Source organism: Sturnira hondurensis, unplaced genomic scaffold (assembly GCF_014824575.4).
Source record: "Sturnira hondurensis isolate 20B ecotype Veracruz unplaced genomic scaffold, ASM1482457v3 Scaffold0008860, whole genome shotgun sequence".
Lineage (NCBI taxonomy): Eukaryota > Metazoa > Chordata > Mammalia > Chiroptera > Phyllostomidae > Sturnira > Sturnira hondurensis.
In genome coordinates, this window is record NW_028081491.1 from 2,492,075 (window position 1) to 2,518,987 (window position 26,913).

The window sequence follows — 26,913 nt, forward strand, 5'->3', positions numbered from 1 at the left end:
CTCCCCCTCTTTCTCCCTCCCTTCCCCTTTCTCTAAAAATAAACATTTTTTAAAAATATTTAAGAAATATTTTATTAAATCTTTTTTTAACAATCTTTTATTAAAAAAGATTGTTTCTTCCTCTAGCAAATATTCTTAGTTTCAGAACTTCCCACCCAAATTATTCCATACATCAAGCTATTTCATTATTTTGAAACATCTTTGTATCAGAAATTAAAGATGCTTAGGAATATGTATAGGAATGCATGTATATAGGAATATGTGTATTTGTAGGTGCATGTAGACACATTATATAATGTACACATCTTTGGTGTATTTATTATAATATATAACAGATACATAAAAAAAGGGGAAGCTCCCAGTTTTGGCAGCTCTTCCTTTCTGGGTTTCCTTTTCCAATGCTTGGGCCTTTTAGCCAGCCCCGGCTTTTTTTTCTTTCACTGCTATTTAGATGCCAAGCCTACATATTTTGGTTTTATGAACTAGTGCCACCTTCCTGAATACCCATGGCATGACTGTCTTTCCTTAGTTCTCTCCGCTGTTGCTCCAGGGCAGGAACTGACACCAGAACAAAGGAGAGAGAAGAACGCCTTGGGCTGGTATGCACCAGCACTGCCTAGCCAAGGCTACATGTCAGGTCACGCCACTGCTTCTCAAGCACTGATGCCATAAGCAAGGCTTTGGATTTCCTTCCCTGCAACATGGTGCCGCTTGAGGCACAGGAGACCCATAAGAGAATGACCTTCAAGATCATTTTTGTGAACCAGGTAAAAGAGCGCCACCTACTGAACAGAGAACACAAGTACCTCTCTAGGTTTTGAGGTTTTTCCCTCATGGCTAATGAATAAATAAAGGAGTACATGGCACCAGGACTGTTCTTCCAAGTCTCACTCTCCATTCTGACCTAGGACACGGACAACCCAGATCCCCTTGAACTTCAGTACAAAATGGATGGTCAAACTACACCAAATCATACTGTTCCAGGTAGTCACAGGTACACTTTAGTATTCTACCCACGGCATATTCATGAATTGATCAAGTCTGAGATAAAAATCCACAGCAATAAGAAATGATATACACTTGCCTGCCGAAATCATCATTATCCAAAAGAAATCTGGATTACCTCTCTGTATGCCAAGGATGGTAAGTGCAAGCAAGAGCTAGTCAAAGGCAAGCCACAAAGAAAAGAATGACCTGACACAAATTTACAAAGGGCTAGGCGTTATTTGAACCCTTAGGAGAGATGTAACAGTGGAACACAGTCTTCAATCACCAGTGGCTTTCTGAAGAGAAAAGATGAAAAGAAGTACAATATTTAATCTGTGCCCCTTGAAACATGTATGTGGAACTAGCCCAGAATAAAGTTTCCTCAGTTCCAGAAACGAGAAACTTTCTTTACTTTGCGTTCTCTGTGGTGAAAACACTTAATCATGACCATTCTGAAATGTCTTTAATTTACCATTTCCTCGTACGTAACTTCTGGCTGCATGCTGTGGGAGCAGTCTACATAGTGTTGCTCATTTTGAGCCATCAAGAGGGAGGAAAAGTTGGCTTTCAATTGCACACAGGAGGGTCTGGACCCTGAAATCTTGGCTTTTCTCTAAAATTTCCCACACAGAATCAAGAGAGAAAATGTCAGAGAGCTGGTCTACTGAGCAGGCCAGAGAGTAGCATTTTGCCCAGGATGAAGTAATGTCTACAGTCTCTTACTTTTGAATAGAAAAATGCAATCAGATCCTATGTGAGGGCACATAGGGTTTTTAACACCTTTTACTTGTTCATATGCTTTTTCTTGTACATTTGGAAAGAGCTTAAATTAGTCAGTCTTGTTCATTACTTGAGGCTTCCCATGAAAAGTATAAGTGGAGTATTTTATTTTTCTAGGATGTAGAAATACACTAAATTATACTCTACAAAAATAAAACTAAACAAAAAAATTACCAAATGGGAAACTAAGAATGGACTACATCAACTTATTTTTTAAAACTCTATAGCACCTGGAGAAAAGGCATAAATTCTAGTCAGAAGCATAGCTAAAGGTAGGACACTGCACTCACTGTTGTCACTGCCAGTCGTGGCTTTAAATGCTTCTTCCATGAACATATTACTTCTGTTTGATTACACAGAACACATTTATTCAACAAATAAGTGTTAAGCACCTATTACAGACTCTGGGTCTCTGTGCTCAATAGGCTAGCTACACTTTGGCAGGGAATATGGGCCAACAATAACACATAGGCTGATACTTCTGTCTGCCCAAATGACATTATGCTGAGGAAGTTAATAAGAAAGGAGCCAATCGAGGCAATCTAAATCTATGGCCTTGATTTAGCTCTCTTGAGAAAAAGGGCTTCTCAGCTAATAAAATTCTTACCATGGTCATGGGGCTACAGTCAGAACCATTAGCCTTCTTGTCTACAAACAGCCAGGAGGAGTGACTTCCCTCAAGCAGCTAGGACTCAGAGGCCCGCCTTCTGATTTCCATCCTTTGCCCATGGGCTGCTGTCATTTGCTGTCCCTGTTATCTGCCTCATTTGCATTACGCTGCTCCCAGGTGATTTGCTTCTTTCAGGAAATCAGCTGATGCCTGGCAAATGTGGCTAATCAGGTTGATGTGGCACTGTGATAGAAACTGAGTTGAGGGACAAGTCTTGCCACTCATATTTCACAGATAATTCATCATTTTAAAAAGCATAGTGTGAAAGACAGGATGTCCTATGAGACCAATCTACAAATCAAGAAAACATGACTTAGAAAGGAAGTTGCATCATTCTGTATCCATATACCAGTTTTCTTCTAAGGGGCGCAGGCACAGAGACATCATTCCTCACTCAGAACAACCACTTTGGAACTGGCAGAGGCCTTGTCAGCTCTCTTTCGTGGCTGTCCTGCGGGGAACCCAGCTGTGGGCCACAGGAGGAACAGCAGCATTAGGCAGAGTTCTTGCTCCTTGTCAATCTCCCTCAGTGTGAGATGGTAAAGTCCGCTGTGAGATAGCATGCAAGGTGTAAGTGGTATGAACATAAGAAATTCCCAGTTAGCATATACTTTATTTTAACTCTGTGATGAATTAGTAATTCAGAACAAAGGTCCACAGATATATTCCTGGAGGTATGAAAATTTTCCACAAACATTTTAGAGTTAATTCTTGTTTTAATTTTTATGATTACCTGCAAATAGATAGATAACCACAGACAGATTACTGAAGGGACCAGAAGGCTCTGTTCTGTAAAGGGCCAGTTAGTAAATATTTTAGGTTTTGCAGGCCATATGGTGTTTATTTCAACTCCAGCTCTGCCACTGCAGCACCAAAGGAGTCATAGACAAGGGTCCCATGTTCCAATAAAACTTTATTTCCAAAAACAGGCAGTGGGTTGGATTTGGCCAGTTGATTGGATCATCCAGATATAACCAACTACTGCCAAACAATCTCAGAGCTCACACGTGCATTAGTACACATGACAACACAGGGACATGCAGCACTGCTTTCATTATTGAGACAATGGGAAAAAAACATATGGATAATGCTCTTCATGAGCACAGGCGAAATAACATCACAGCATGCCATGTAAGCCAAAGCTTCCCAGCATATGGAAGGAAAGTGGTGGAGAAGAAGATCATCACACGGCTCACGCAAACAATCCCCCAAAAACCTTCATGGAGCTGGGAGTAGCACATTCATATTAGGAAGGGAAATTACATTCCAACCAAATATTAATTTTTAGATTAAATTTAAATTGTTCACTTGAATTTTACTGATTTAATAGTTTGGTCTGTGCTTAATTTATAATTTTATCTTGGCTTTATAAATATCTAAGAGTTAGAAGCATACAGAGTTTATATCTACCCTTAACATTTATAGTTTTACAATATTGTTCTACCACAAAGAATTTCAGTCCACCCTGGTAAACCATGAGATATACACTTTTCCTTCTAAAAATAAAAATAATGCTCAAGTTTGAGAAACACCACTAAACATGAGTCTTTACTCCTGAACTGCAGGGCCACACCATGAATTAGAAAGTATGCAGGCATGGTGAGGTCAAGGTAGGTAGAGCTACATAGCATCATGAGAAGTATAGTCACCACAAGGAAACCTCTACAGGGAGCAATGGAGGCTGGGTGTCCACTCTCAGAGTGCGCTTGACATGCAGTGTTTCACGTACTCAATCCATGTCAGCATGTCAGGGAACCAAGGAGAAAGGGTAGAGAAAGAGCCTGTATGAATCTGTCAGAACTTCATTAGAAAACTACCAGCAAGACACCAAAGCCTGGTTAAAGAAGCTGTGTGAATTGGTAACCTCTCAACTGTTGAACAGAGTGGGTTTGGGGCAGGACACATGTAGACAGTGAATGGAGCAAAGAAGAATTCATAGACTTTATCCTGTCTGTTGGTTTACACCAGCAAGAAAGCCATGAGCACTATGGGGCAGAAAAATAAAGTTAAAAGAAAATATTATTCTAAGGACTTAGAGGAAGAACAGCCTCAGAAATTAACTTGCTATAGCAACCAAAACCAGTTTAGGAAACTGGTATTCCAATTATGATATAAAAACATATAACTTCTATGAAAAAATAGTAAAAAGTATGAGAAGACAACAGACTGAAACAATGTAATAGTTCGAGATAACAAAGAAATAGATCAAAAGGATAAGAAGGATTGTAAAGAAATTTAAATAACAATTTAAATACATAATGGAATTAGTAAAGAACAAAATGTTTCTTGAAAATGAGTGGTATAGAGTGTGAATAAAAAATGAAAGGGCAAGGCTGAGAGAATGTATTTGTAATATCTGTATTGATAAAAGGTTTATACCTGGAATATGCAAAGTATTCTTAAAACCTAATAACAAAACAACCAAAAACACAACATTAAATAAATGAGCAAATGATTTAAAGAGATGCTTTTCAAAGGAAGATATAAGAATAAAGAGTAAATATGAAAAGTTCCTCACCATCATTAGTCATCAGAAAAATACAAATTAAAACCACCATAAAATGGTACTTCACACCCTGCCGGGAAGCTAAAATTAAAAGATCTGACACCACCAGTGTTTGCAAGGAAGCACAGCAATGGGACTCCCATATACTGCTGATTGAATGATATAATCACTGTGGAAATAGTTTGGAAGACACTTACAAGCTTAAACATAAACTTACATGATCCAGCAATTCCACTCTTAGGCATTTACCCAAGAGAAATGAAAACCTATATATCTTCAAAAAGACTTGTAATGTTCACAGCATTATTTATCACAATGACTAACAACAATTCAAATGTTTGTCAACAGGTAAGAGGATAAACGAACTGTGGTTTATTCACGTAATGAATTACTATTTACCAATTTAAAAAAATAATAAACTGTTGACACCCACAACAATATGAACGTATCTCACAACCCTGCTGAGCAAAGGGAGCCAGGCACGAAAAAGTGCATATGGAATCACTCCATTTATATGAATTTTTAGCAGAGGCAAAACTAATCTATGACTATGGAAACTGGACCAGGAGTTGACAGAAGTGGGTCAGGGAGGAGTGACCTATGTAGCGATGGCAAAGGCACAGGGGAGTCCTAGGGTGAATGTTCTACATCTTCATAGGGGAGCTGATTAATTAAATACGTATATGTGTCAAACTTCACTGAACAAGGTTTAAACTGTATGCATTTTACTACATGTAAATTATACTTTAATAAAGTTGAATAAAAGCAATGGTACCCATAACTAGCTTCTTTCTAGAAAAGTTGTGAATTGTATAAATTTTAAAAATTCTATGAGCCTTTAGGCAGGAAAATCAAACTTTCAAAGAATTTTTTTTAAAAAGAACTGATTTCAGATTTCTCCTAAAAAGTGCTAGGGAACAATAATGAAAATGTTTATAGTTGTTTAAGGGAGAAAAGAAGTCCTAAGGGTTTTATACCTAGCCAAGGATTTTTCATAAGTGAATGCAACAAAAAAGCCAACCTAAATATGGGAGGGCTCATACAACATACCACACATCCTCGCTTCTAGAAAAAAAGTATTGAAACCATTTCCCAGGTGACTGAGAGATGATTCATACTTAAAAGCTGAAGAATAAAGATAGTCTAAATACTTATTCCAAATATGATTTGAAACGAGATGAAGACGTAAGACAATCATTGTAATTCCTAGAAGAGAAGATACAATAAAAAACAAAACATAGAGATAATATCAGTCCTAAATCCCAAAATGTATTAATTAAAACTAGGGAATAATGGTGCTAGAAGTAAATGCCCATCAAATTCCTTATTTGATACAGTAAAGTCCAGAGCTATTGGTTCACTAAATTGTAAAAGACCCATTTATGGAATATTCTGTAGTCATAAAAATAATGAGAAAGCTCTTTATATTTAGATATGAAATTATCTGTAAGACAAATTTATTCTAAATGGCGAGGCACAATACAAAAATATTTATAGCATGCTATGACCTGTGCAACAAAAGAGGAAACACATATATTATACAAAGGAAATTGGAGACTTTAGTTACCTTGGGGGAAGGGTTATTGAGTAGCTGGGAATTAGGAATATTTTTTATTGCAGGAGACTTTATTGCAATTTTTTGTCCTTTTGGTCATTTGTACATTAACCACATAAATGTGACCTATTTTTAAAACTAAAATTTTAAATGTATTATTTGTTTTGTTTTTGAGAATCAACTAAATACTCCTTGAAGACTCTAGTATGTGTATAAATCTAGTTTATAACAAAGGAGGTATCATAAATCAGAAAAGACTCAATAAATGATCTTGGAGCAGCTGGTTTCCGACTTGGAAAAAAATGCAGTCCTCATTTCTTAATTCTGATCCAAAGAGGTTACAAAGATTCGATGAAAAATTTTTAATTAAATAAAAATAATAAAACAGATGAATCTCAGATCAAATTAGATTTTCTAAGAGTAATTTGACAGACTTGACTAAATAAAAATGAAAATCTCCAATAGATCAGAAACATTATATTAAAGAGCATACTAAAAACTGGGAAAAATACTTTTCACAAATATGATGAGATTAATACCTATTTTTTTAAAGAGCCAATCAAAGTAAAAGGTAAAACAAACTTTAGAAAAACCTCACTAAAGCCTCAGTATAAAAATGGGCAAAGGAAATGAACAGCCCTGCCTGGCTGGTGTGGCTCACTGGACTGACGGCCAGCCTGCGAATCAAAGGGTAACATGCCTGGGTTGTGAGTCAGGTTTCCAGTAGGACGTGCGTGAGAGACAACAACACATTGATGTCTCTCTCCCTCTCTTTCTCCCTCCCTTACCCTCTCTCTAAAAGTAAATAAATAAAATTTAAGAAGAAAGAGGAAGTGAAGAGATAAGAAATAAAAATGGTTAAGAAACACATAAGGACATGTAAAATCTCATTGATAATCAAAATAATCCAGGTTCAAGATGGTCCTTTTCTTGACTATCAAATGGGTGAGGTTCCTAGGAAACAGAGACCCTCATAACTACTGATGGATATAAAAAAATGTGTTATTGGTACAGCAGTAAATTGGTACAACCTTCCTGGGAAACAACTTGGGATATTTACCAACAGCCTTACACATCCTGAAAACTTTGACTCAATAATTCTAGTTTTATACTAAATGTTTCCTGAGGAGTTTAATGCAACTTTATTCATAGTAGGAAAAAACCTGGAAACAATAAAAATGTCTAATACAAAAATGTTCAAATGTGATATATTCATATAATAAATAATATGCAGACATTAAAACGATAATTTTGAAAAATAATTAATGACCTGGAAAACATTCAAGATACATCATAAGTAAAAATAACTGTTCTTTGCTATGACTACAATTTTGAAATGATAATATATACATACAAGTTTGAAATATTAGAGGGAAATACAACAAAATGTTAGCAACCATTTTCTCTAAAATTATTTCATTACTTTAAATTTTCTATAAAATTTACAGTTTTTATAAGTTATAAGAGGAGACACCATATTTTAAATGAATACTATAATTACAAAAATTTTACTTGGCATCAACATGCTCAGGCTCTCAACTGAGAGAGTTAACCATTGCAATAAGCAAGTAAGTCCCACACAAAACCTTGAGGACACATCAGCACTTGCCTTTCATCTTCTTTTTTGATCCTTTGGTTCAGAATCCCATGGGCAAACAGTGTCTGGAACAGACGCTTTACCAGGAGCTCTCATGGGCCGGCCGGCAGGAGCGCTATCACTCAGCGGAATGAATAGCCTGGTGCAGGCTCCATGACAAACCACAGCCAACTCAACTGTAACAGTGTTTCCATGACACACTTGCCTGCCCAGAAGGTCTTAACCAAGACCACCCACTGGTAGCCCACAAACCACCAGGTCAAAGCAACTGCTGAAATAAGTTAGGAATTACTAAGTCTGAAGAGCCCCACGTAACATGCCAAGGCTCCCAAATGCCCCTCAACCTCCCTGCTGTTTTCCATGGCAGGATGTTTTCAGTATGTTCATTCTAACCCAACTAATAAAGGAGCTCTTTACAGTCACAAAAAACACTGCATATTGGGTTCTTGGGTCCACCATGAGTACCATACATAGAGAAGCACAGAACACATGTACAGTACCTTCCTGAAGCTGTGTTGGCTTGGCAGAATTTTCTCCGCTCATTAAAACAACAAAAGATGCAGCTGCTCGGACTGTGGCCTGCCACGTTGACATGGCAACGGGTGGCTCCTGGCATGGAAAAAGGGCCCTGTTGTTTATGGGAGATCCCGTAGTATAAACACATGGTCTGCAAAAGAAAGACAAGGAAACAAAGGGAGAAAATCTTTAAAATAAGTTGTCACTTTTCTCATTACCACGGTGGAGAAGGTTAAATTGAGCTTTCAAACAGAAAACATTGAAGCCTTTGTAGTTGACTGGTTTCAAAGTTTCTTGAACTGAAACTACCAAGGTTGGTTAAGTGGTAATTTCTCCCATATAAATTACTTAAATATGTAAAGAGAGATTTTTTTAAAGAAAAAATATTTTTTGATTGAAGTGTTAAGAACTAGTCTGCTAAGTTAAAATTTATATTACCCTTGCCCCTCCTCTTATGCCCTTACGCATTCAAAAGAAAAAAGCTTTGGAGATATTCTTACAAAACTTGGAATATATTCTGGAACAGAAAATATGCTTGGAGATCACTGAGATATTAATGTTTGGACAAACAAGCTGGTAGTCTCAAATCCAGTGCCAGCAGGCAGATACCCCAATCTTGGAAACCACCATCTCCAACAGAACCCTTGTGGGAATTCTTGTGTGGAAGCCAAGAACAGGGGTTGGCATATAAACAGGATTACAGGTCACAACAACCAGGCTCATGAAAGCCAAATGTAGTTGTTACCAAAGCAGGTGTAGGAAACCAACAGCATGACATTAGGGCTCATTCTGTTACAATAAAAAAATATGAACCCATGCACACCAACAAAAATCTCTTCTATGACAGAGGTGGAAAAGGTTAATGAGATCAAAATTCTTTTGACACTACAGTGTAGAAGCCACAAAACTGACATCAGGAAAGTGTCTCAGGAAAATGTTTCCACTTTGCTTTTCAAAAATTTTAACAAATGACAATCAAAAATGTCCCCCAAAATAAAAGTCCAGGACCAGATGGCTTCATTGGTGAATTCTATCAAACATTCAAAGATTAGGTACCCATCCTTCTCAAAATCTTCCAAAAAAAATTGAAAAGGCAATACTTCCTAACATATTTTATGAGGTCAATGTAACCCTGATACCAAAACTTGGCAAGGATTAACACTAGAAAACTACAGACTAATATCTCTGATGAATATAGATACAAAAATCCTAAATAAAATACTAGCAAATCAAATACAACAATCAAAAAAACCCCACCACAATCAAGAGGGGTTCATTCCAGGACATGAGGATGGTTCAACATATGCAAATTGATCTATGTAATACACCACATTAACAATATAAATACCATCTCATAATAGATGTAGAAAAACACTTGATAAGATACATCCATTTATGATTAAAACACTCAATTAAAATGGGTATAGAAGGAAAGTATCTCAACATAATAAAGGCCAATAACATACTCAATGGTGAAAACCTGAATGCTTTTCCTCTAAAATCAGCAACAACACGAGGATGCCCACTCTCATCACTCGTATTCAAAAGTTCTGGAAATCCTAGCTAGAGAAATCAGAATAACAGCATCCAAAGTGGGAAGGAAGAAGTAAAAGTGTAACTTTTTGCAGATGGCATGATTTTGTACATAGAAAACCCTAAAGACTACACCAAAAAACTTTTAGAAAGAATAAACAAATACAGTAAAGTTGTAGGACACCAAATCAATGTACAAAAAATCCACTGCTTTCCTTTATACTAATAATGGAACTTCAGAAAATATTTTTGAAAATTCCTTTTGCAACTGTGATCTAAAGAATAAAATACAATACCTAGGAATAAATCTAACAAGGATGTGAAGGACCTATATACTGAAAACTACAAAGCATTATTAAAAGACTGAAAAAGGCACAATGAAATGGAAAGATATTCCATGTTAATGGATTGGAAGTGTCAACATAGCTAAAATGGCTCTATTAGCCAAAGCAATATGCAGATTTAATGCAATCCCCATCAAAATCTCAATGTCATTTCTTAAAGAAACAGAGCAAAAACAAATGTCATATTTACATGGAACCACAAAAGAACACAAATAGCCAAAATAATCCAGAAAAAAGAATGAAGCCAAAGGTATCACAATATCTGACCTTCAAATTATTCTACAGAGCTACACATTACTCACTGACAGAAAAAGAGACACACAGGCCAACGAAATAGAATTGAGAGCCCAGAAATAAAACCACAGGTATATAGGCAAATGATTTTTGACAAAAGAGCCAAAAACATCCAATAGAGAAAAGAAAGCCTCTTCAATAAATGGTGCTGGGAAACTTGGAAAGCCACATGCAAAAGGATGAAACTAGATTGCTTGTCCCCTGCTATAAAAATCAATTAACAATGGATCAAAGACCTAAATATAAGACCTGAAACAATATATTACAAGAAAACATAAGTCCTAAACTTATGGACTTTGGTCATAAATAACATTTTATGAATTTGACCCCAAAGGCAAGGGAAATAAAGGCAAAATTAAGTGAATGGGACCATGTCAAACTAAAAAGCTTCTGCCCTGCAAAAGAAGCCAACAACAAAATAAAAAGCAACCAACCAAGTGAAAGAAGATATTTGCTAACAACAGTTCTGACAAGGGGTTAATATCCAAAATATATAAATAACTCATACAACACAACACCAAACAAACAGTCCAATTAAAAATGGGCAGAGGACATGAACGGACACCTTTCCCAAGAAGACATACGAATGGCCAACACATATATGAAAAGGTGTTCAACTTCACTACCTATTAGGGAAATTCAAATCAAAACTACAATGAGATACCACCTCACATCTATTTGAATGGCTATTATCAACAAGACAGGTAATAACAACTCTTGAAGAGGTTAAGAAAAAGGAACCCTCATTCACTGCTGGTAGGAATGTAAACTGGTACAGCCACTATGGAAAACAGTCTGGCAGTTACTCAAAAAATTACAAATAAACTTACCATATGACCCAGAAATTCTTCTTCTGGGTATCCACCCAAAACATTCAAAAACATTTATTCACAAAGATATATGCACCTCTGTTCATTGCAGCATTATTCAGTGGCCAAGACATGGAGACAACCAAAGCATCTTTCAATAGAGGATTGGACAGAGAGGATGTGGTACATATACACACTGGAATACTACTCAGCCATAAGAAAAGATGAAATAGCCTTCTGCGACAACATGAATGGATCTTGAGAATATTATGCTAAGCAAAATAAATCAGTCCGAAAAAGCTAAGAACTATATGATTTCACTCCTATGTGAGATATAAAACTGAAACTCATAGACACAGGCAGTCAATAGCATGGTGGTAACCAGAGGGAATGGGGTGTGGAAAGTAGTAAAAGATAAAGGGCATCCAATATATGGTGACAGAAGATGATTTGACTTGGGTGTTGGGCACAGAATGTAACATACAAATAATGTATCACAGAAATATACACCTGAAACCTATGTGACCCTATGAACCAATGTATCTCCAATAAATTTAATTTAAAAGTTATAGCAAATATGATATAGTTTTAATCAGCTTGATTAACATCACATGATCAAACATTTATTGCATCCCTACAATGTGCAAGAACACACAAAATGATGGTCCCACTCTATCAGTCAGGGTCTAGTAAGAAAAGGAGAGAACAGCCTGGGTCTTAATAAACAGAGGTAATTTAATATAGGGAATTGGTTATATAAGTGCTAGAAGAACTGAGAAGCCAAACAGGGCACAGTGAGGCAACCCAGAGATTAACCATAGCAGTAAGTGGCTGAGACTCCTTTTGTTGGAGAAGCTGATGTTACTGGATCATCCAGCAGAGGCCAGAGTCACAGTGGGGACTGTCCAATAGGTACTGGGACCCAAGAGGGCTCCATCACAGTTAGAGATGACAAAGGAAGAAGGGAGAGGAAAAGAAATATTGTTTCTTGCCAACTCCTGCTCTCAAATTTTTCCATCAGTGCCTCCTCTGCAACATTGGTCAAAACTACCAAGAAACAGAAGACAAGGGAGCCTAGATAATGAGATGCCTGATCATTCAGAGATCACAGTAAGAGCAGAAAATAGATCTTAGGGCAGACAGGCAGGCACAGTCTACCTTCCTAGAAGTGTACGTGATGACTCACAGGTTTGCATGGGAAAAGGGAAAGATCAGAAATTCAGAAGACTTTAGTCCTGCCCATGTTGCCTACTTATTAACTGACCATGGGAAAGCCCCTTGACCTCTCTGAGTCACATATAAAGCGAGGATGGGATACAGGCTGGTGACCTCTATTGTCTGTTCTGGTCAGAAATCTATGATACTGTATTCCAAGTTTACACACAAAATTTCATGGAAGACCCATAATCTCCCATCAGTTTCAGTGAAACTTAGTCAACTGTCCAGCCTCAGGCTGTTTAAGAACCTAATGAGGAAGCCTGCCAGAACTGGCCTCTCCCAAGCAGGGCAAGTGGTGGTGAGCACGTGGTAGGAGGCATGCTATAAAGCTCAAATAACTCAGCTAGAGTCAGCCAAGCATGCCTAGTTCTGGTAATTCCACCCATAAAGTGTTTTGTTTTTTCCCCAAAAGTCCATCTTAGAGAAGGGTCCTAACAGGAAAAGTGAGTGTTGTCCCAGTGGTGTACTCCCAGTGGACAAATGGCAGGCCAAATTCTTGCTTCCTTTGAAAATGGCAGTCCTTGGGATTAAGGCTTTCTTTCTCAATGAAGCAGAATTAACCCTACAATTTTTCTTCGTTCAAGAGCTCTAGGAAACCACTTCTAATTTAAATATACTTGTGGAGTTAAACTTATTTGTGATGTTTACAGGGAACTGGCAGGTATCTGTCTACATATCCCCTTAATACTTTCTCTGCATCAGGCAAAGGGGGACCTGACCTATACGATAGTCTTAAGTCCGGGGGTGCTCAGGCCAAGTCTACACGTATCTGTACCCTTAAAAAACAAGAAAAAAACTCAAATAAACAATCTAACTTTACACTTAAAGGAACCTGAAAAAGAACAACAAAGTCCACAGTGAGTAGAAGGAAGAAAATAAAATTGACCAAAGCAGAAATAAATGAAATAGAACCTAAAAAAGATACAAAAGATCAATGAATCCAAGAGCTGGTTCTTTGAAAAGATAAACAAAATCGGCAAACCTTTAACCAGAATCATCTAGTAAAAAGGAGACAGGACCCAAATGAAGAAAATCAGAAATAAAAAAGAACTAACAACTGAAACCAAAGAAATACAAAAGACTGTAAGAAAATATTATGAACAACTAGATGCCAACAAATTGGACAACCTGGATGAAATGGATAAATTCCTAGAAACATGCAATCTTCCAAAACTAAATCTGAACTACCACATTACAACTAGTGAAACTGAAGCAGTAATAAAAAACTCCCCAGTAACAAAATCCCTGGACCAGATGGCTTCACAGGTGAATTCTACCAAACATCCTGAGAAGTACTAACACCTCTCAGAAGATCCCACCAGAAAACTACTAGAACTGCTAAATGAATTCATCATACTAGCAGGATACAAAATTAATATCCAGAAATCAGTTGCAATTTTATATGCCATTAATAAACAGAAATGGAAATTAAGAAAATAATACAATTCACAATTGCTTCAAAAGGAATAAACGACCTAGGAATAAACCTAAGCAAGGGTATAAAAGACCTATACTAGGAAAATTATAAGATATTAAAGAAAGAAATTGAAGAAAATATAAATAAGTGAAAGCACATACCATATTCCTGGATAGCAAGAAGTAACATCATTAAAAGGTCCATACCACCCAAAGCAATCTACAGATTCAACACAATTCCTATCAAGATTCCGCTGACATATTTCACAGAACTAGAACAAATATTTCAAACATTCATATGGAACAACAACTGGCCCCGCACAGTATCAGCATTCCTGAGAAAGAAGGACAAAGTTGGAGGAATCACACTACTTAATATCAAACTATACTACAACACTATAGTAATCAGAATAGCCTGGTACTGGCATAAAAACAGACATACAGATGAAACAGAACAGAGTCCAGAAATAAACCCACACCTTTATAGTCAATATCTGACAGAATAAGCAAGCACATACAATGAACTAAAGAAGTTTATTCCATAAATATGTTTGCATTCCCACCAACAGTGCACTAGGATTCCCTTTTCTCCACAACCTCATCAGCACTTGTTGTTTGTTGATTTACAGTGGCCATCCTGACTAGTGTGAAGTGGTATCTCATTGTGGTTTTAAATTGCATCTCTCTGATGGCTAGTGATGCTTAACATCTCATATGTCTCTGGGTGACCTCTATGTCCCCTTGGAGAAGTGTCTGTTCAGATCCTTTGCCCATTTTCTAATTGGATTGTTTGCCTTCCTGGTATGGAGTCCTGTGAGTTTATTATGTATTTTGGAGATCAAACCCTTGTCCACAGTATCACTGGCAAATATTTTCCCATATGGTTGGTTCCCTTTTCATTTTGTTCATGCTTTCTTTAGCTGTGCAGAAGTTTTTTTATTTTGATGAAGTCCCATGTGTTTATGCTTTTTAAAGATATATATTTTATATTTTTTATTTTTAAATAGAGGGGAAGGGAAGGTGAAAGAGAGGGAGAAAAACATCAATGTGTGGTTGCCTCTCACATGGCCTGCACTGGGGACCGGACCTGCAACCCAGGCATATACCCTGACTGGGAATCAAACTGTGACCCTTTGGTTCCCAGCCCAAGCTCAATCCACTGAGCTACACCAGTCAGAGCTGTCTATGCTTTTCTTTGTATTCCTTGCTCTAGGGGGACATACTGGTGAAAATACTGCTACATGGAATATCTGAAATTTTCCTGCCTTTATTCTCCTCTAGGACTTTTATGGTGTCATGACTTGTAAGTCTTTTATCCATTTTGGGTTCTTTTTTGTGTATGTTGTAAGTTGGTGGTCAAGTTCCTTTTTTTTGCATGTAGTTGTCCAGATCTCCCTAAACCACAGGTGGCAAACACAAGACCCATGGGCTGAATCCAGCCTCCACCTTATTTTATCCCACCTGGCACCTTGTCTCTACCCAGTGACAGCGCTGAGCTCTCGCTTAACTATTAAGGAGTAGTTACATTTATATAGTCCTAAAATTACATTTGGCCCTTTGAAGGCAACCGTGAGGCTGATGTGGCCCCCAGTGAAAATGAGTTTGACACCTCTGCCCTAAACCATTTGTTGAAGAGGCTATTCTTACTCCATTTCATGCTCCTGCCCTCTTTGTTGCATATTAATTGACCATAGAGACATGGGTTTATTTCTGGGCTCTCTATTCTGTTCCATTGATCTGTGTCCATTCTTATGCCAGACTGTTTCAATTGCAGTGGCCTTGTCATATAGTTTGATATCAGGTATTGTGATTCTTCCTACTCTGTTCTTCTTTTTCAAAATTAATAGATGCAGCTATTTGGGGTTATGGTTCTATATAAATTTTTGAAATGTTTGTTCTGTATTTCTAAAATATGCCATTGGTGCTTTAATAGGGATTGCACTGAATCTACAACTCACTTTGGGTAGTATGGCCATTTTGATGATGTTAATTCTTCTGATCCATGAACACAGTGTATGTTCCCATTTGTTTGTGTCTTCCTTAATTTCTTTCTTCAGTGTTGTGTAGTTTTCTGAGTACAGGTCTTTTACCTCCTTGGTAGGGTTCTTAGATACTTTATTCTTCTTGTTGCTATAGCAAATAGGATATTTTTCCCAGTATCCTATTGGTATATAAAAATGGCTTCCTTGGTATATAAAAATGGTATTTTGTCCTTGGTATATAAAAATGGCTTGGTATTTTGTCCTTGGTATATAAAAATGGCTTCAATTTCTGAATATCTATTTTGTATCCCACTGTTTTACCAAATTCACTTATTGTACAGAGTAGTTTTCTTAAGGAGTCTATAAAGTTTTCTCTGTACATTACCATGTCATCTGCAAACAATGGCAGTTGTACTTCCTCCTTTCCAATTTGGATGCCTATTATTTCTTTTTCTTGACTGTTCACTGTGGATAGAACTTCCAACATTATGTTGAATAGAAGTGGACACCCTTGTCTTGTTCCCAATCTTAGTAGGAAATCTTTTAGTTTTTGCCTGTTGGGTATGATGTTGGGTGTACGTTTCTCATACAGGGTTTCATTATAGTGAGCTAGGTATGTTCCCTCTACTCCCACTTTTCTTAGTGTTTTTATCATAAATGGGTGTGGTATCGTATCAAAGGTTTTTCCCACATTTATTGATATGATCATTATGATTTTGACTTTTGTTCACGTGATGTATTAGGTTTACTGATTTGTGAATATTGTACCATCCTTGCATCCCTGGAATGAATACCACTTGGTCATGGTGAATGATCTTTTTAATGTATTGCTGGATGCAGTCTGACAATATTTTGCTGAGGATTTTGCATCTAAGTTTATCTGCAATATTGGCCTGTAGTTTTCTTTCTTTCTTGAAAGAAAGTCTTTATCTACTCTTGGGATTAGGATGATGTTAGCCGTACAAGACTTTGAAAGTCTTCCCTCTTGGTTTTTTGGGGTTTTTTTTTTTTTGAATAGTCTGAGAAGGCTGGGGGTTAGCTCTTCCTTAAATGTTTTGTAAAAATCACCTGGGAAACTGTCTGGTCCAGGGCTTTTGTATGCCAGTTTTTGGAATTACTGCTTCAATTTCACTATCTGTTATTGGTCTCTTCAGGCTCTCTACTTCTTCATTCAATTTGGGAAGATGATGTGTTTCTAGAAATTTGCCCATTTCACTTCAGGTTTTCAAATTTCATGGCTTATCATTGTTTGTAATAATTCTTACAATCCTTTGTGTTTCTGTAGTATCTGTAATTTCTCTGCTTTCATTTCTGATTTTATTTGAGTCCTCTCTCTTCTTTTCTTGAACAGTCTAGTTAAAGGCTTGTGATTTTGTTTAACTTTTCAAAGAACCAGATCCTGAATTTATTGATCATTTGAATTGTACTTTTAGTCTCTATATCATTTAATTCTACTCTGATTTTGATTATTTCCTTCCTTCTACTCTCTGGGCTGTTTGTTGTTGATCCTCCAGTTCTTATAGATGTAGGGTTAGGTCATTTGTTTGAAATGTTTCTATCCTTTTTTAGGTAGGTCTGTATTGCTATGAACTTCCCTCTCAGGACTGCCTTTGCTGTGTCCCATAGGTTTTGGACTGTTGTGTTCACTGTCATTTGTTTCCAGAAACTACTTGATTTCTTCCTTAATCTCATTATTAATCCATTCATTATTTAATAGCATGCTATTCAATCTCCATGAATTTGAACGCTTTTGAGTTTTTTCCTTGAGGTTGGTTTCTAGTTTCAGTCCCTTTGTGGTCTGAGAAAATGGGTGAAATGATTTCAACTTTCTTGAATTTGTTCAGGCTTGTTCTGTATACTACCATATGGTCTATCTTTGAAAATGTTCCATGTGCATTTGAAAAGAATGTGCATTTTGCTTCTTTGGGATAAAAGGTTCTATATATATCAAATAAGTCTATTTAATCTAGGTCATTGTTCAGTGCCAAAATATTCTTGTTGACATTTTGTTTGAAAGACCTATCCATTGTTTACAGGTGTTAAAATCCCACTGTACATGTATTGCTGTCTATCTTTCTTGAAGTCCTCAAGATTTTGAAATCTTGAAATCTTGATTTCAAGATTTTCTTCATATATTTGGGTGCCCCCATGTTGGGTGCATGTATGTTTATAATGTTTATGTCTTCTTGATGGATTCTTCCCTTGAATATTGTGAAATGTCCTTCTGTGTCTGTTTTTATGGCCTTTGTTTTGAAGTCTACTTTATCTCATACAAGTATTACTATACTGCCTTTTTTAGCCCTGTCCATTTGCTTGGAATATTTTCTTCTAACCCTTCATTTTTAGTCTGTGTAGGTCTTTTGTTCTTAGATGGATCTCTTGTAGGCAGCATATATGTGGATCATGTTTTCTTATCCATTCAGCTATTCTATGTTTTTTTGATTGGAGCATTTAATCCATTTACATTTAAGGTTATTATTGATAGATACTTATTCATTGCCATATTTCCCCTTTGTACCTGTGTTCTTCTCTCTCTCACTTTTTCTTCATCTTGTTAAAGCAGTCCTTTAGTACAGGGGTCTCAAACTCATTTTAACAGGGGGCCACATCAGCCTCACAGTTGCCTTTAAAAGGTTGAACGTAATTTCAAGTCTTTAATAGTTAAAGAGTAGTTACATTTGTACAGTCCTAAATTTCATTTAGTCCTAAAATTTAGCATACCTTGCAGTGCTGGTTTTGTGGAATGTTTCTTTCAGTGTTCTTTTATCTGGGAAACTCCTAATTTCACCTTCCATTTTAAATGAGAACTTTGCTGGGTAGAGTAGCGTTGGTTGCAGGCCTTTGCTCTTCATTACTTGGAGTATTTCTTGTCATTCCCTTCTGGCTTGTAGTGTTTCTCTTGAGAAATCAGCTGCTAGCCTTTTCAGAGCTCCCTTGTATGTTTCAATTTCTTCCTTGCTGTCTTTAAGATTCTTTCTTTGCCTTGTAATTTACCACTTTAATTATGATGGCCTCTTTTGGTTTCTCTCTATAGGGACCCTCTGTCCTTCCTAGACTTGTGTGACTTTCATCAAATTAGGGAAGTTTTCCATTATTTCTTTTTTTAAAGATTTTATTTATTTATCTATAGAGAGGAAGGAAAGGAGAGAAGAAGAGAAATATCAATGTATGGTTGCCTCTCGTGAGTCCCCTGCTGGGAACTGGCCTGCAACCCAGGCATGTGCACTGACTGGGACTCAAACCGCGATTGTGTGGTTCATAGGCCCGTGCTCAATCCACTGAGCTACACCAGCCAGAGCTCATTATCTCTTTTTCAAACAGGTTTTCTATCTCTTGCTCCTCTACTTCTTCTTCTGGTATTTCTATTATATTGATATTATCACATTTCATGTTGTCCTGCAGTTCCCTTCATTCTTTTTGAGTCTTTTTTCGCTTTCTTTCTCTTTCTGGGATTTTTTTCCTATCTTTTCCAGCTTGCTGATGTGATCCTCTGCTTCATCTAGCTTTCTTTTGATTCCTTCTACTGTGTTCTTCAATTCAGAAATTGTATTCTTCATTTCCTCCTGGTTCTTGTTAATAGTTTTTATGTCTTTTTTCAATACTGCTGATGCAGTTCACAGTAAGTTTCTTGTAGCTTCCCTGTAGTTTTTTGTAATTCTCACTGAGCCTCCCTATAACCATTATTTTGAACTCAATGTCTGACAGTTTACTTGCCTCTATTTCATTTAGCACTCTTTCTGGAGATTCCTCCTTTCCTTTCAATTGGAGTTTATTTCTTTGTCTTCTCATTTCTTGGGAGACTCTTCTTGTTTGCCTCTACTTCTTAAATTAATCTGTTTTGACTCTCTGTCTTTGTAGCATGGACTTCGATAGTAGGAGATCTGTGTGATTCAGTGGTGCAGTCTCTCCTGAACTTGATGCTCTTGGGATACCCTTCATGGCATTTATGTTGACTCTCCGGATGTAACTGGGTTTTGATTGTTGTTGGATCATTCTTTGGTGGATCCTTCCCTCCTTCTGGTTAGCCAAGTGTCATTCTGCCCACCACCTCTTCTATCCTGTTGTGCAGGTATTGGGAGAACAAAACTGCAAAGCCCAGGAAACAAAACCAACACCCACAAAAATAACTCCCACCTGCAATCCCACTATTGACAGTAAATGGACCAGTATTCATAAGGGTATAAAGATATTAAGGCTATTATAAGAAAGAAGAGCAAATACAAGATGACTTATTGAAAGAAAAATGATTTTGAAAGGGTAGAGGGAGGAGCACTAACAAAAGTTCAGCATCAGAGCAATGTGAAGAGAGAAAGTAAAGTTTACATCATAGATAAAAAAAGAATGAAGAGGATGGAATGGAGTAAGAGAAGGGAAACATACAGTATTAGATTTAAATAGAAATTAAAATAAAATAAAATAAATAAAGTGAGAGAAAAAAGGGGGAAATAAATAAATATTTAAAAATAAGAACCAAATTGAAGAGAAAGATCTACCAAAGCTCAAACAACAAACAAACGAGTTAAAATTAACATATGTGTTATGGGAATAAGAGGGGAAATAAGGAAGAAAGAAAAGCTTAAGAGATGTCTAGAGGAAATGGAAGTGATTTTGAGATGAATGAGGAAGAGTGAACATGAAGAATGAGGAATGAAAACCAGGCTAAGAGAGGGAGAAATTAAAATTTGAGACTAAAAGAAAAAAAAAACAGGGGGAAAAAGGCAGGACGAAGGAGAAAAAGAGAAAAAATACATGCTAAGACAGAGCAAAATTAAAATTTAAGACAAAATAAGAGTAAGAGAAAAGAAAAGTAAAATTTGATTTTTGAAATAAATATCTAGAAATAAAATCTAAAAAATGCAACAGCTATCCCATCCACGACCAATGAGCAAAGATGCTGAAGGTGGAGAGAGGACACGGGTATATTAAGAGAGGGGAAAACATGTGAGATGACTATTGACATGAAACTTGGTTTTGAGAGGCTGGATGAGAGAGAAGTAGTAAGAGTGTGAGATGAAAACAAACTGTAGCAAGAGAGAAAACAAAATTTAAAACTAAAATAATAAGAGGAAAGAATGGGGTAAGATGGGGTAAGAGAAGGGAGGGGTAAAATATGTGAATTGAAATAAATTACAGTATAAAATCTAGTGACTTAATATGTGCAAACTTGAAGGATAAGAAATGAATGCTAAAGAGCTATGCAGGATAGAAAATACTAAAAATCATGGAGAAGACCACAGTGCATTTTGTCTCACTAGCATCTGTATTTACCACTGATTTTTCTTTCTGGGTCTGCATCTAGTGATGCCAGATGGTGACCCCCATCTGACCTTGGACAGCCTGTTCGAGACTACAAGGGATCTACTGTCTGGGGCTGACTCCTTCACTTGCTAATCTAGTCACTCTGCACTCAGCAGTCAGGCTTAAGCACCACAGGGCCAGAGCAGGAGCAGCTATGGTTTCCCCTCAGGCTGCTGCCTGCTGCAGTATGGAGGATGACTCGGCACTGAGATCCCAGTGTTTACTCTCTCAATTCTCTCCCCAAAGCTTCCATCCCCAGTCTTTCTTTAAGTGTCTCTAGTCCACTCTGCCCCACCATAGCTAGAGTCCTATGTAAGTGCCTGGAAATGAAAATTAACATGTTGGCCCTTTAAATGGCTTTTCACATCTCCAGCTGTCCATCTCTGACAGAGACCAACCCTGCCACTTTTCACCAATGGTTATTATTTATGTGCTTTTGGGGGTCTGATGCTTTAGGATGGGGATCCCAGCTTAGGGTTTAGACTACTACACTTCTCAGGGGGACCCAACCAGCCACTTAAATATTGCTCCAGCACTTCAGCTGCCACCTGTAGATTACAAGCCAGCTCTTTCACTTCTCCACCTCACTCCCCACCAGTCACACTGTGTTCAATCTGTTTCTTCTCTCTGTCCATGGTTATAAGGCTTCTCTCTTGCTTTTGTTCAGTTGTTTGTTCCAGGTGATTTATCCATAATTTAGTTGTAATTCCAAATTGGTCCCACGAAACACTTAGTGTAACTTCCACTCACCTCTTCACAATCTTGGATCTCCCTGGCAGATGACATTTATATGGACACAAAGATGGTGATTTCCTAACCCCAAACAGTATAGCATCCAACAATGGGACTGAATGTTTGAAATTAGACCAATCTGAGAAAATTCAAAAAGGGCAATTTTATAAAGCAGTGTTTTCTGTTGGAGACAGATTTGAGTCTGGGTGTCACACTCAAATAGGAGGGTGGGGGTGGGAGAGAGAATTCTTCCATTGATTGGATTTTTAAAAAGCATGTTACCACAATTCTTTCCTCTCTAATTCTCTATTATTTCCCCTCTAAATTAGTCTACTTCTAGATATTTTGCTCTCGTGCATTGTCCTGATTCCCCTGTCACCTCCTGAAGGCTCTTTCTGCCATATTGTGCCTGGCTCCTAAACTCTCCCACCAAGGGACTTGTCCAGGAAGTTCTCACCTCCCCACTGTTCTCATCATTCTCTTTTTCTACCCTTCTCTTTACATGGCTAGGCATCCTTTCTGCTAAAGACCGTGTGTTTTCTTTCTAGCTTCCCACTTGGTCTCCAGAGCTATATCTCCCAAATTGTAGATCAAGTCATCTGTCTAAAAGCCACACCCATAAATATACTCATCTCTCATATAATGCTCAAATACTTTCTTATTGGAATCTTTTCATAAATGGGGAAAAATCAGAGAAGAGAGAGGCCATGGGCAAAATTTCTTGAAAATGCAGATCCTCTTTAGGCACCTACTCCTTCCTTGGTCTTTTTCTCTTTCTCAGTTGCATCTTCAGTCCCCCCTTCCCAACACAACCAAACCCAGTACTAGTGACTTTATAACCAATGGCCTTTGCAGCTTTTATAACTTTATATTCTTATGCACATTTTAGTGCAAATGTCAAACAATTTAAAGTTAAGTAACTAAGAGAGAAACAAGTTATGAAATTGAATCAGCAGTGAACACACTGGAAACCATGGAACCCAGCAGTAGAATTTGGATCCACAAGTGAGCTGGACCACCAGAAATTGTTCATCAGGGTAACAACAAAAAAAGCCCCCCAAAAGTACTGAGGAAGCAACAAATACTCCAATGAGAGGAGGAAAGACAGGACTTTGAGGAACAACATCAACTTGAATGATTTTTACCATCACTTTAATCATCTTTCCTTATGATTCCCATGATCACCTTACTAAGAAAAAGGAAAAAATGACACCCTGGCAAAATGTGAAAGGTATAGTCTGGAAGTCCCCTAAGTGTCACAGTCTGAAAGAAGATTCAAGTAAAGTCCAGAGGTTCAGAAGGCAAATGCACAGATACCAAAAACAAGATCAGAAATTCAAAACAAATCAGAGGGAATCATCTGACATCAGGCTGAATAGGGACAATGCACACATCCAAGTATCACATGTTACAGACAGTTGGACAGTTTTTGATATCTGCACTCAAATGAACAATAGCTAATGTCTCATAAAGCTTACAAAATTACCAAAAATCTGATTCATTTTAAATAAAAATTCAAAGTATGTTTTTGAGCCAGTGAACACTGTTATTTACATGTGCCTGACTCAGGACTTACCTTTTATCCATGATACCAAATTCACTCACTGAAAACTGCTAGAAGCATAAAAGAGGAGGGTTAAAATTCTTCAGTGGCTTTTCTCAGGTCTTAGGCATACAGCTACAGATTACCAAACTTTGTAAACACTATAGTCATAATAGAAAATTCCTAGACTGTCAGTTACTTGAACACCCAGACACCTCATGCCAGTGACCCTTTAAGTGAATGAATCAAGGGAAAATGGGCTTTGAATTCAGCTGTTGAAGACAGAAAAGAAAGGAAGTGAAGTAACCATACTTCTACAGGAATGAAAGTTTTAAGCTCTACATAAAGCTCTAATGGTGCAATTTGGGGCATCTGACAGCAAATGGAGGATGGGTTAGCACGGAGTCTTCATGGAGTCATGAAAATCATACTCTGCACATGGTGACTAGAGTAAAGATGGCTCCCATCATGCACACATTCTCAACTATATTGAGAGCTGATTTCCTGCTCTCCAGGCTCCAGGAGGAAGAGAAAAATCTATGTACATTTACAAACACACTCTACAGTTATCTGGATGTGTAATCACTGAAGTAAATGCAGCTGTGTTTATTCAATGTGCAGAACTTTGCACCTCAGCCATGTTGCTAAAATGTGCCAGTCAGAAATTCTCTGATGCTTATAACTTCATTATTTCCAGACTGAATAATTTCCTTCCAGCACTCAAAGAAAAACTTCCACACCATGGCTCATCTCAGATGCTGCACGGGAGACTCCTTGGGGAGCCTAGTTAACTGCACAGGAGTCACGGGAATGGGAGAAAGACACTGAAAATTAAAAGAAAACAGGGTAATACCGGGGTTGAGAGGCAGACCCATGACTTGTTGCCATTAAAGAACAAAAGTGAGGAAGAATCTGTCAGAATAACAATTATCTCAGATTGTTACATGTTTGTGTGTTCACAGAGTAGTCAAATAAGGATGAGATATACTATGTTGCTATGATTTGAATGTGTTCCGCCCAAATTCTTACATTGAAGTCTTTATTTTTATTTTTATTTAATTCTTGTTCAAGTACAGCTGTCTTATATTCCCAGCCCTGTCCCCCCCCCAATGCTCCCCACCTCCCTCCCATTTCCACCCCCCACCCTTAGTTATTCTCCATGTGCCCTTTATACTTGTTCATGTGAGTCCTTCCTCTTTTCCCCTGTGATTCTCTCCCCTCTCCCCTCTGGACCCTGTCAGCCTGTTCCGTATTTGAGTGTCATTGGTCACATTTTGCTTGCTTGTTTGTTGTTTAGATTCCTGTTAACAGTGATATCATATGGTATTTGTCTTTCACCACCTGGCTTATTTCGCTCAGCATAATGCTTTCTAGTTCCATCCATGATGTTGCAAAGGGTAGGAGTTCCTTCTTCCTTTCTGTAGCATAGAATTCCATTGTGTAAATGTACCATAGCTTTTTGATCCAGTCATTTACCGATGGACATCTAGGTTGCTTCCAACTCTTGGTTATCGTGAATTGTGCTGCTATGAACATCGGGGTGCATAGGTTCTTTTGGATTGGTGTTTCAGGGTTCTTAGGATATACTTCTAAGAGTGGAATTGCTGGGTCAAAAGGCACACTCATTTTTAGTTTTCTTAGAAAATTCCATACTATTTTCCGTAGTGGTTGTACCAGTCTGCAATCCCACCAACAGTGAACTAGGGTCCCCTTTTCCCCACAACCTCTCCAGCACTTGTTGTTTGTTTCTTTATGATAGCCATTCTGACTGGTGTTAAGTGGTATCTCATTGTGGTTTTAATTTGCATCTCTCTGATCGCTAGCAATACTGAGCATCTTTTCATGTGTCTCTGGATCCTCTGTATGTCCTCCTTGCAGAAGTGTCTGTTCAAGTCCTTTGCCCATTTTTTTAATTGGGTTACTCGTCTTCTTTGAGTGGAGTTGAGTGAATTCTTTGTATATTTTGGAGATTAAACCTTTGTCTGAGGTATCATTGGCAAATATGTTTTCCCAAGCTGTTGCTTCTCTTTGTATCTTCATACTGTTTTCCTTAGCCATGCAGAAGCTTTTAATTTTCATGAGATCCCATTTGTTTATTCTTTCCTTTATATCCCTTGCTCTAGGGGACGTATCAGTCAAAATATTGCTGCGTGGAATATCTGAGATTTTCTTGCCAATGCCCTCCTCTAAGGCTTTAATGGTTTCACGGCTTATATTTAAGTCTTTTATCCACCTTGAATTTATTTTGGTGTATGGTATAAGTTGGTGCTCAAGTTTCATTTTTTTGCAGGTAGCTGTCCAGTTCTCCCAACACCATTTGTTGAAAAGGCTGTCTTTACTCCATTTTATGTTATTGTCCCCTTTGTCAAATATTAATTGACTGTAGAGAGTTGGGTTTATTTCTGGGCTCTCTGTTCTATTCCATTGGTCTATCTGCCTGTTTTTGTGCCAGTACCAGGCTGTTTTGATTACAGTGGCCTTGTAATACAGTTTGATATCAGGTATTGTGATCCCTCCTACTTTGTTCTTCTTTCTCAACATTGCAGCTGCTATTCAGGGTCTTTTATGGTTCCATATAAATTTTTGAAGTGTCTGTTCTATGTCTGTGAAATATGCCATTGGTACTTTAATAGGTATTGCATTGAATCTGTAAATTGCTTTGGGTAGTATGGAGATTTTGATGATGTTAATTCTTCCAATCCAGGAACACGGTATATGTTTCCATTTGTTTGTGTCTTCCTTGATTTCTTTCTTCAGTGTTGTGTAATTTCCTGCATATAGGTCTTTAACCTCCTTGGTTAGGTTTATTCCCAGATATTTTATTTTTCTTTTTGTTATATCAAATGGGATTTTTTTCTTGATTTCTGCTTCTACTATTTCATTGTTGGTATACAAAAATGCCTTTGATTTCTGGATATTGACTTTGTATCCCACTGTTTTGCCTAATTCTTTTATTAGTTCGTGTAGTTTTTTGGTAGAGGCTATAGGATTTTCCATGTACACTATCATGTCATCTGCAAACAATGCCAGTTTTGTTTCCTCTTTCCGATTTGGATGCCTTTTATTTCCTTTTCTTGTCTGATCACTGTGGCTAGAACTTCTAATACTATATTGAATAGAAGTGGTGAAAGTG

The 26,913-nt window shown here is 37.4% G+C and overlaps 1 protein-coding gene across 5 annotated transcripts in view; it reads right to left on the bottom strand.

Annotated features, from left to right (window-relative positions):
• Positions 1–26,913, bottom strand: part of AOPEP (aminopeptidase O (putative)) — a 426,177-nt gene that overhangs the window by 345,873 nt on the left and 53,391 nt on the right. For all 5 annotated transcript variants that reach the window (XR_005067928.1, XR_005067927.1, XR_005067929.1 and 2 more), the window contains exon 3: positions 8,596–8,762. Coding sequence is in view for 2 of the 5 variants with exons in the window: in XM_037056214.1 (XP_036912109.1) it covers positions 8,596–8,762 (167 nt within the window). In the remaining 3 variants the exon portion in view is untranslated. The remainder of the gene's footprint in view (positions 1–8,595; positions 8,763–26,913) is intronic.